Here is a 12166-nt window from a genome sequence, read left to right on the forward strand (position 1 = left end):
AAATCAGCTTTTGTTTACTTACTCAAAGTGACAGTTCAGACCTCAAATGGATCAAGATGTAGCTCATTTTACAGTGGACTAACTGGTTTTAAATATAGATTAACCCATACCAAAAAGAAAAGTTTTAGTTCCTAAGAATTAATCAGTAAACCAATTTTACCTCACTGAATCTAAATCTGTCCTGTTCCTAAGCTAGCATAGTAAGAGGGGACTGGGCACTAGAAGAAACCTCCCAATACAAGTATGAGTTCAGAAAAAGGAATCTTGAAATAAAAGATATCTCTATAAATCTTATCTATCTGAAAAATGAGTTTATTTATTTGTACAGGAATTACAATAACTTTAAAGTAGCCACAAAAATAGGCATTCATATTTTCTCTAACTTTATAAAACAAAATGTAACATGAGACTATTATAATTCCCCACTAAAAATATTCTCCCATGGAGTTATTTGAAATGTTAAAAAATTATTATTTCAACTTAAGCATTTTACTCCAAATTATTCTTGGAGTAAACTGTGGTCACTTTTCAGGCAGCATGAATCACTGAGCATCAGTAGAACCACTATTTAGCATTCACAGCAGAGGAAAGTACCTAATGTCTTTACGGTGGTTCTTCAAGTTTCTGCCACCTCTTCTCAACATGAAGTCTACAAAAACCCCCAAACCTTTGCTAGAATGTCAGATTTAGGACTTGAAGATCATTTTTTTGGATAAAAGAAGAGTATTTTGATAAGGATAGTGGAGAATAGAATGGGTGAGTTTCAATAGATTGGTACAACAAAGGAGTGCACAGCTTTCAAAGACTGTTCTAGATGAAGCAGTACTAATGCACAAGAGAACTTGCACATTATGAAGAAATAGCATGGCCCCACCTTATTTAGGTTCTTCAGCTTCATGAGGATTTTCTTTCTATTTAGCTTCCTCGGTGCCTGAAGGACTTAAGACATGGGACCCTGAAGACCATCCCAGCACTCTACCTGTAAGCTAATCTTGAAGAAAATATTTTGAAGAGGACCTTCTGCAGAAGGGTGTAATGTTCTAGGCTTTCCCAACTTGTTATATAAATATAAAAGGTAGAACAAACAAACATTTTATTATATAAATGGTATTTCAGGCTCGCTTCTAATTACAAGGCAGTAATCTCAGAAAACTTAGCAATTTCAGGACCACCCTACTGAGATGTGAATTAGTTTTAGAGGACTTAGTGATGCATAATTCTTGATGAAGCAATGGTCTCAGAGCTCAGGAAGCTTTAACTGACTGACAGTAGGAGTTAAGAATATAGATGGTTCTTAGTGACAATAAGGATCACAATTTTCTTAAACCAGTTTCTAGAACTCCAAGAAGAAATTTAGAGTAAGCCTGGCTGAGGATGATCTACAAGAGAATCAGGCTGAGTTAATGATACTACATAAGTGTATTTGTAAGAGCCCTTTCTGCTGCTGCTGCTGCTAAGATCTCTCACAAGGCAATGGCAGGCATGCCATCATGAAGAGAGAGACACAGAAAAAGATACGACAGAAAAGACATTGGGATTCACGACTCTGCATGTATATGGACTTTGAAGCAAAGATGTACCTGGTACCATAACTTAAATATAGGCAAAGATTCTGATGCCCCAACAGTCTTGGCTACGAATGATGGAAAATTCAAGATCGCAGTTTCCTGAATGTTTCTAAAAGCTATTGTTTGGTTTAGGATGAGGGGATACACTGGCCTTCTGAAAAATATCCTCTGTAGTCATGGGCTGTATGTAGTGGTCCTGGTACAATTAGAAGGGTGAGGGAACTTGGTAGATTAACTGCTGACAAATACATTTAATGTATCTGTTCCATAAGTTGACCACTTCTGACAAAGGGGAAGAGGAAAACTTAATTTGGCACAGCACTCATGCCCACATAATTCCAGTGCTCTAATTTGGTGCTGCCTGAAAGCTTTTTTTGGTTGGGGTTGTGTCTTGGAATGACACAGAAGAGGTGAGACATCAAAAAACTTCCAAAACCAGCTTAAGCAAATAAAATCAGCTGACCTGTGGAGATGTGAAATGCACATTTAGAAACACTCAGAGCTGGAATGTAGGTGAGGCTAAGTACACGAATGCCAGGGTTATGTGAATATCTAGCAACAGCATGAATATCACCAATAAGGACATTTATAAACAACAGTATTTTTATTTTAAGTTACTCTGAATTTCTAAACCTCTTAAAATACTAACTCAGGACTCCCAAATTCACTAATATAGGTAGCTAAAGATCACTGATCTTATTTTTACTGCTGGGGAAACTGAGGCAGAGAGGTTCAGTGACTTACCCAAGGCCACAGAGGGAGTCACTGTCAGAGCCGGGATTAGAGCTCAGCAGTTTCTGGCTCCCTGTCCCAAGCTCAGACCACTAGACCATGGCCTCAGGACATTTCCAGCTGGTCTTCAGTCTAAAAAAAAGTAAATTCTCAGGTATGTTACAAATATGTAACATATATATATATATTTATTTTTTTTTTTTACCTCAAATGTAATGTTAAGAATGAGTACACATTGCTTTTAAGTAAGTGAAGAAAAGCAACCCAGTACATTTTGAGTTACCTTTATTGTACATATGTGGATGATAAAGCTCTGCAGGAAAATCTTGATTTAAATTGCAGCCAATACAAACAGTTATTGCATTTTTCAGGGTAAGGAACAAACTGCCTTTCCAACCCAGCCAGCATGTCATTTATATTAATGGTGAGGAATGCTAAATTGCTCTGTGTGTAAGTAAACTCTATTAAGAAAGTCATGTCCCCTGGTGAAGCTCGATCCTTAGTAAATTTTACTAGCTAAGCACTGAGCTCCATGTCAGAGTAATTACACCTTTTATCCACTGTGAGCTCTCTCTTAGCTTCTTCATACTCCTTAATTTCCCACTTCAGCTAATTTAGCAGTAAAATCACAAAGGTTTTAAAAGGTTAGCTGCTGAGGAACTGGCGCATGAATGTTCTGTTAAGCTCCATGCATTGAAATCACATCATGTAGAAGAAGGAATTAATTAACTAACAATTAGGTAGTGATGGATCATTGACAACATACATACACTTTGGTGCTAAAATTAATCTCCCCTCTAAATCCAATATATTGTGCATCTTCTAGTCTATATGCTGGCAAGTTTTATACCTGAAATACAAAATGGACTGGCCCTTCAGAAATATCTTAAAAAAGAGGCATCTCTACTGGCACGGTGGAAACCATATATTATTTTAAAAAATCATCTAGCTTATTTTTTTAAAAAGAATTGAAAGAATAATGACAATAGTAATAGGAAAATAAATTTTTAAGGTAGGTGATTTTAAAGTGACAGTAAGGACATTTGTTATATCAAAGTATTTAGTATGTTGAAAGTGCTAACAATTGTGTAGTATTCTCTTGCTATCTTCTTTTACAAGTTGCCATAGTGTTTCCTTGTATTGACAGTCAGCTGCTTAATACATAGATTGGCAGTTAGCCCAGTCAATCCTCAATTCTAAAAGCCTCTTAGCAGATGAAAAATCTTTAGTTCATTCACACCTTGTAGAAAGGATGACAGGGCAGAAGTGACATCCAGATCCATTTAGAGTATACTTTGAGTCTGTTTTTCCTCTGCCTTGCACCTTGTGTAGTCATTTACAGCTGTGCAAAGTGAACACAAAATGGACATAAACCACTGCTACCCATGTGAAAAGAGTTCTGATTTGGTTGCATTATTTCCAGAGGTGATCACAAAAAGTGCCAGGCAGTGAAAATTCAGGGTCTGCATAGAACATCTCAACAATTTTGACACAAAGCATATAGTAGCAGGACCACTTTCCAAACAATTTACAGAAATTGCCCCTTTGCTTTGGAGCAGTGGGTATTTTCATTTGCTTTTTGCTTGGTATTTTAATAGAAAAAAATACTAGATGCTAACTCACATACAGAAAATGAATCCTGTCTCTTCCTTTTTTTTTGTAGAAACATATTTAACTAAAGTATATTCTCACATAAAAAGAAACTCGTGTCCTACATAAAATCTTGACTAGTTCTACCTTTCCTTATGCTATTCCTAAACCCAATATTTAAAAAGTTTCACTTCTACACAGCCTCCTGGAATCAATGCAAAACCTGGTATTATCACAACAGCTGATCTCAGTCCATCAGAGTACAGTACTATTCTGGCTTTAGTATGGGTAGCAAATTATTGTCTCAGCATTTATCAAACACTAATATCTCAGCTATATGAACTGCCACCACTAAGATAATGTAAGACCTACTGCCAAGTTATCTGCAAGATATAAACTAAAATTAACAGGAAAGGCCTGCAAATATTAGATTAAAAAATGTGTGTAAACAAAATGGATGCTTAAAAAATTAAGGACCTAATGTGGCTGTCACAGGAGATGTGGTTAAAACTTATTTCTACTTAATAACAGACATTTAGTGTACAATAATTAATTCAATATGTTTGGACATCTCTTTCCCTGTACTACCTAGTGGCCATTTTTCTGGACCTTCCCAGCAAGAAATCCTTCCCGTTACACTTAGATGCCATGATGGGCCTGGCAAATCAGGTGTGTTGATCAGAAGAAGAAACAGAAATTACTTGATTGCATCAGCAGCAGTTGACCTAAGAGTACTGCTACGATAAATAATGTTTCCTAATATTTCTGTTGGAAGATTTCTTCTCAAAAAATCCCAGTCATGGACTTCATATAGTCATCCTAAGACATAGTTCCCAAACCTATTGCCATTGTCCAAAGCTTCCCTTACCATTCAATCAAATGACTAAAGAATAAAAAACCTTATTTTAATAATTCTTAGTATTTAGTAATGCTGTATTACAGATGGGGGTTTCTTAGGCTCTTTTTTTTTTTTTTCTCCTTCAGGATTCAGAGCTTCTTTAAGTATTCTTAGTTGCTAGTCTGGCTTGACTGAAAAGTACTGTGTGTTTGTTTTGTGTCTGCATGTGTGATACCAACTGTTGAAACCTGCTTGATGTTGTATAAGGGCTTATGCTCAAGGCTGTTCCACAGTTGGCTCTCTGGCAGAATCTCTCCTCACCAGTGACAATGATGTCTCTGTGTGGAGAAGAGTCTGTTTTATAATATTACACTTGTTATGACCTTAATTTTACTGTTGGGGCATGATTATGATTTCATTTACATTAATCAAAATAATGAGTCACTCCATTCATGTCAATACTATTAAAGAGCTATACAGACAAGAGTTCAGAATCAGGCTTCTGGTGTTTAATCTGAAAGGTACCTGAATCACTTCATTAAAGATAGATACTGAAAGATAGATCCTCTGCTTACTTTGTATTACTCAGTCATGCCATTAGGTTAAAACACCAAATAACTATAATGACAGCTGGCAATGTGTCACAGTACGTGGGTTTTCATTTTTTCCCAGGGTACAGAAAAGACCCCCAAATTAATGAGATTTAATAATAATATTTCAAGCATGACAAAATTACCATATTAGATCTCACTGCCTTTAGAAGTTGGTTTTACAGTTTCAAAACCTTATTTCCTTCCTTTGTTGTTGTTTTTGTTTTGTCTTCATGTCAGTCTTACATAACTTGAATGCAAAAGATCTAAAGCCAAACAAGACCTTAGAGACTGCAGTAAGTTTTACAGCCCTCTCCATAACATTGTATGGTGAATACAGAAGCATCAAAACAGTGACCACAATTCATAAAGATGTTTTTTTAGGTATCTCATAAAGTACTATCAAATATTCATTCTCTTTTTAAAAAAGAGAAAACCACGTTAGTTTTCCAAAATACAGTAATTCTAAACAAATGAAAGGTTTTGTACTGTTGTCTGTTGTCTGCTCAGAGAAACTGTGAAGAGGATGATGTGCCTTAATTTAGACTAAATATTCTTGGAATTTCATGTATTTAAATTACATTCAAGCTCCATGTGAATCTAAAAAAAATATTATGGGGGGAAAACTAATCTAAAGAGGTCTAGCAAGCTATCTGAATATTGCTGTATTATATTTCTTCAGATTTTTTCCATTTTTTAAAGTCAAATAATTATTGGCATTTGAGAACATTTTCTAGAAATGTTTGACATATTACAGGCCCTAGAAACTATTCCTGTCATAAATACTTTCAGCTTCACTACAAGCACATGCCTCCAGACACCAAATCAGAGCATTGAGGATTTTATCAACAAATCAGGACCAAAAGGAAGCTGAAATAAGGGATCTTTTACTATGTTTTCTATATGTCTCAAATATGTAGTACAGCGGGAATAGCAAAAATATTTTCTCCCCAGTTCCCAATGAAACCTTTCTTTTCACCCTGCTACACCATGTGTTCAGTTTTCTACCCTACACTTCCTCAGCATGAGAAAATTCTTGTACATTAAAGCAATAAGATCTTGTCCTTAGGCTGAATATAAATGTTAGTTAAAACACTGGTGCCTTTTAAGAAAACCTTGATATAATTTCCACTCTTAGCAACTATGGGAATTACACATTTTTCCTATCTTTGCGATAACATTGCTTTGTATTTCAGTAAGCACCTGGGCACAGAGCTTAGCTATAAGGCAACAGACTTTACACATCTGTGCTGAAAAACAATTAGATATCTCAGTCTTTGTTTTTCAATAAACTAAAGTGAATGAGAAACTTAAGAAATATAGAGCAGAGAAGTGTCCTACCGTGGTTGTCTTTATCCGTCCTCCTGGTTGTGTACAGGTCCAGCCTGATTTATTGATTAGCAAATCACAGCCTTCTCCTTCTAAACATGGGAGCATTTCACACCACTGTTTTGTTTTGATAATTCGTGCTATGCAGAAAAGAAGAAAAAAAAAACAACAACCAAAAACAATTTGCAGGAGAATTCACATTTCACTTATCTCTATACACTTCGCATTTGAGTCGTCTACGTTCATCATCTGATAGTGCAACCATAGGTTATGATGTAGACAGCCCTAGGCAATTTCAAAAATGATCTACACCACTTGCTGTGCCAACAAATTTAATAATAAAAATAGAACTTAAAAAGCAACAATAAAACAAATGACAGCCATTTGTAAATAAAAATAACATAAAAGCTAATTTTCTAATTTCATGCTTCTTACAGCCACCTTTGACTGGGATCCATTGTGTTAGACTCTGTATACTGAGCAGACACTCCTTTTCTTGAAGTGCTTACAGTGTAAATAGACAGGACACCCACAGTGAAGAGAGAAAAGCTACAGTAAACAGGGAGAGGGGTCAACATAATGACAGCAATTGTGAAACTCTGTGATACTTGCAATGATGCAGGCATAGTTAGATGCAGAAACCAAGAACATAAGAAGGATAGGTGTTGAATGAAGCAGAGTTTGGGAAATCATGGGGAAGGTGACAATAAGCAGAGGGAAAAGACTGAAGCAAACACCCTGTTACTACAATGGAAATAAAGTCTAGTCAGGAAAGTCTCTAACTGTCCAAAAGGTAGTGTGTTGCATGCTTTGTGGTTCATACTAACACTTATGTCTCTGGTAAGCTGGTTCCGCAGAATTTCCACAAAATCACACACAGCAAGTAGTGTTGGAACAACAGAGCTCTGGCTGCATCAAAGTAGATGCAGAGGAGCTGTAGAGAAAAGTTTTTCTTCACGGCAAGGAGAAAAGGGGCTTTAATTTCTGTAGACTTCTTTCCGGATTGTAATACTACTTCTTTTGAGTTCACCTCTGTAGTATCTGGGTTCTTTCTCACAGAACATTAAGCAATATGACTACTATCTAGTATTTTGTTATTCTTTCACTCCCTTCCTGTGGGCAAAAGTGTTAGGTAGGGTGTCAGTTTGGGATAGTTTTCGTAAAATACATATACAGAGGTGCCACTTCGCACATAGTGCCATATACTCATGCTAACAAGATAAAGTCCCCCAGACAATTTATCTTTTGCTTAGATTGTAAGGCTTGCAGTTCACAGAAAATGGTCTTCAGTTCCTTCAGAGATCATCTCAGCTATCCTGTAAGAAAGCTTCACCACCTCAATTTGTACTTAAGTGTCCTAGGGTTCAAGGGCAGAACAAGTTCCACTAATAAGAACACAGATCACATCTTCCTCTGTGTTGATGTGTGACATCAATACATACTATATATATCTTGAACAGTCACAAGCCCACGAGAGAACTACAGGAGTAACAAGCAGCAAGATAAGGGTATAAGAAGCTAATGATGCTCCCAATTAATTTTGGGTTCAAGAAACTTAAAAGCAGACATTTATACCTGGTCGCAGTTGTAACTCCTTATGCTCACCTAAACGTGTCATTCAGTCTCCCTACACACTCGCTTCCTCTGTCTGAAACCTACTTAAGAATACAATTCTCAATGCCACTGGATCATGGCAAGAAAAGTAAAGTGAAGTGTAATTTAAAGTCTTCTAATAATATTCTTTCCAAGATTTTAACATGAAACAACTTGTGTCCTTGGTCCCAGTACAATTGTTGGCAAGCTCTAGCAATATAATGAACACTGATTTCTTTCAGTGGAAGCTCAATCTGAAATTCATATTAAGATTTTCATTATAAAAAACACTCCCAAATGTCTATATAGGAATTTGCACTGTTCATTGCACAATATATATAGCTGGAGGAATGATTCCCAAACAATTTTCATAACTACAATTTCTTGAAGCAAATCCTCTAAGCTTTTATAGCACATAATACACAGAAATCTGGGTTGTACTTCAGGTCCATAGGTACTGCTCTACTGAGAGCTGGATCACAGCAGTTTTGCAGGCTCACATCTCCTATGTTACAGACAATAGCCTCATCCTTCCTGAGTGAAGGCACACATCCAGCTGTGGGCTTTGCAAGAAAAACTCAGTAAAAGCTTAACACCAAACCTTACCCATTCTGATGCTTTTTTTTTTTTTTTTTATATATATCAAAATGGCTATTTCTATCAATGTTTCAACAATACGAAGGATCACTGAAAGACTGAATATTCAGTTAAGCTCAAAAATATGTACTAGATTGCCTCTATTATCTCAGGTGGGAGGGTTTCCTGGAAACATAATTTGAATTAATCTATAAAAAATACTTACCTCCTCTGTGAACTGCTCTTACTGTTTGCTTAGTTGCTATCTCTGAATGTAGCTACCAGTAATATCCCAAATATATGGAGATCATGCTCTGTGTATTGGCTATATTCACACAAATTTGGAACACATCAAGAGTATTTTACAGAACATTAAGTTTAAAACATTGCTGTGTTAACTGTATAGACTAGCTCATGCATTTAGGCATTGAAAACCAGAACAAATTCCTTTTGTAGGGAAAAACTACTCAGTTCACATAGTTTAAAGCAAATCAGGATCAAAAAGGTTTATTAATTTATTAATGACACAAAACCTGCAGCAGTGCAGGATCAATACAACCAATACCAAAAAAAAAAGTAAACCATAGTAGTAGACAAGAACTATTCATAAGCACTTGGAAATTCCTAAACACCCCCTCAGAACCAATCCCAAACACTTCTGGCACACCCCCCCCCCCACGCTCTACCTCTCCTGCTCCGTCAAGGCAGGTGCCTCTCACACCCAACCCAGCAGCCCTGCAGCCCCGGGGCTGCCCCTGCCCGGTTCCTGCCCGCGGGGGCAGCACCGCAGAGCGGGCAGCACTGCCACCTCTCGGGATCTGTCCCCCAAGGGTCTCTGCCTCCTCACTGATCTTCACAGTTTGCTTTATCCAGCTTTTCAGTCTGGCCCTCGCTTTGTTCCCAAAGCCTCACAAACACGCACGCTCGCATTCCCATCTTAACAGGCCTTGCTTCTGGGCCATTTGCCAAAAGCAGGCCAGGCGGGCACCCTCTCACTTATAAATTGTTCTATTAAATACATGCAGACACTGTTGCAAAAGGAGACCGGAATCGTGTCTGTAGGATTACCTCTATTTTTGCATTTTCACTTTTCAGATTGCCCATTATAGCAGAGTTTCACAGTGGAGCTAAATATATAATGTAGAGAGTGAAGTACACAATGATTTTATCAGAATAGTATCAAGAATTTCTATCAGTAATTGAAACGGAGTTACACTAGTCAAAGCAAAGGAATACAGAGTATTTCCCGAGGCAGTACAGTTGCCTTTTTACTGCGTACATGCAGCAGGGGGGAAATTCAGCCCTCTGCAGACAAGACAGCAAAAAGCCTATCAGATTCTTCAAACCCACTCCAAGCTCCATTATAAAGAATTAAGTGGTACTTGAATGATACATAGGCTTTGTGTAGACCTTCTGCAAATAACTGAACATCATCTTAAGAATGTGAGCTGACACTACTTTGCATCTCCTAAGAAGGGCTGTGCCCCTTCACTTTAACTGAAGCTAATAGGAACTGACAGTGCTCAGCACATGGTAGAATTGCTTTCCTGGGTAGGCATTTGAACTGCAGGACAAATTGAGTCTATCCAATGTTTTTTTGGACAAACAGTTCTGAGGTGTTACAGGCAGAGGTTACATTAACACGATGCCAAGCTACCCACCAATGTTCTAAACTGTTTTGTAAGACAGAGCAATTTGCAATGGATTTCCAGTTACTAGTAAAAATAAATAGATAAAAGTCTCTATTAATGATCATTATATTCCAATTTAAGATTGGTTCAACTGAGTAGTGTTTCAGAACAGCACAGATTATTTTCTGCTAAATACTTCAACTAGGCACATTTTGTCAGTAAGCCTCTCACCTGATTTAACATTATATATACATATTTTCCTATAGAAACTCAAGCTTTCTTTTCTGTGCTTTCTTCTCACACATCCACTCTTTACATTCAGGCAGTTATCAATTGCTGCATCTCTACTTAATCTCACCACGGACAATGATGAACTTTTTATGGCAGCAAAAAAGTGAGAGAAATGTTATTCAGCAGTAGTAAATGAAAAAAACTTACAGCCATCTAAAATAAATTAGACTTAAACACTCGAATTGTTAAAGGTCTTTTTAAAATGTTGGAGAATGAGATTGGAAATAAAGGTGTATTTTTTCCTATCAAATAAGAATATAGATTAAAACAGGAATTGGATACTGAGACTTATGATTTCATGCTTCTATGCATAAAAGATGATGTGTGAACTGAATATTTACAAATCATAATGAAAACTGTGGTATAATAACCTACCTTTAAAATAAATAAATAAATAAATAAATAAATTAATAAGATGTATTATTTGATATTCATAAGTCAACTCCAGATGCCTAAAGCAACAAATAGAAGATTCATTGTAGTGGGGAATATGGAAAATTTCTCCTAAGCCCAAGCAAAATGTAACATTTTGAATGGAATCATGCTTCTTTAAATGTGAGCTTAGCTCACTTATACTTCTTATATAATTATGTTCTCCTTCACTTTTTTACTGAATGCAAGATGTGAAGTATACTTTGGAGAAAAAATTTCTTTTTTTATTTTCACATATGATTTCACTGTTGTTTTAATTGAACTTTGAAGAAAGCTGATCAGCATAACTGATCCCCAAAGTTCAAAAATTCCTTTGGATTAATCAGCTTAGATATATCTAGACAAACACTTTTATCCCAGTGTTGCTCTTTTGCCCTATTAACTCTGAACAGGACCCAAATCTTTTTATTATTAATAACCTTAAGCTGTTTTCATCATCCTACTCCTCTCCCAAGACTTCTGTTCTCTTTGCCTCACCTTTTCCTTCTTCCATTTTTTTTCTACTGTAGCATTTTGCTCCCACCATTTCTCTCTTTTGCCTGATTCAATATATTTACACTAACTACCTACCAAGATCCCAAAACACTTTGAAGAACCTATTATGTTTAGCTAGTTTTATCTATGACTGGTGAATGCTGCTCATTGTTCCCATTTTACACAGAGGTTAATCAGCTTGACCAAGGTCATGCAAGAAATTTGTTGCAGAGCTGGAAACAAAACATCTGAATTCTTAGTGGTCACTAGACTGGAGACTTTTCTCTGTACCATTTTCCTTCAGAAGGGGATCATGCTTTAATACACATATATAAGAAATCAAACAACAGCAACAAAAATATGCAAATAGGCTTTTAAAAGCATATGTTGGTTAAATTGCGGCGGCAGGAAAGAGGCCAGCAGAAACATGAACAGAATCACAGTACTGTAGTTAGACATTGCAATCATGTTGTTATCTTTAGAGCAGCAATTTGACTGTAATACTATATAAACCCCAAACAT

The 12166-nt window shown here is 36.5% G+C and overlaps 1 protein-coding gene across 5 annotated transcripts in view; it reads right to left on the reverse strand.

Moving 5' to 3' along the window:
- TAFA5 (TAFA chemokine like family member 5) overlaps positions 1 to 12166 on the reverse strand; it is a 463715-nt gene that overhangs the window by 74690 nt on the left and 376859 nt on the right. For 3 of the 5 annotated variants that reach the window (XR_007891779.1, XM_051642078.1, XM_051642070.1), the window contains exon 3: positions 6660 to 6787. The exons of 1 other annotated variant lie outside the window; for it this stretch is intronic. Coding sequence is in view for 3 of the 4 variants with exons in the window: in XM_051642078.1 (XP_051498038.1) it covers positions 6660 to 6787 (128 nt within the window). In the remaining variant the exon portion in view is untranslated. Of the gene's footprint in view, positions 1 to 2393; positions 2433 to 6659; positions 6788 to 12166 lie in introns of those variants that run through there. One more of the 5 variants, XM_051642063.1, reaches the window with a different exon arrangement.

Source organism: Apus apus, chromosome 1 (assembly GCF_020740795.1).
Source record: "Apus apus isolate bApuApu2 chromosome 1, bApuApu2.pri.cur, whole genome shotgun sequence".
NCBI lineage: Eukaryota > Metazoa > Chordata > Aves > Apodiformes > Apodidae > Apus > Apus apus.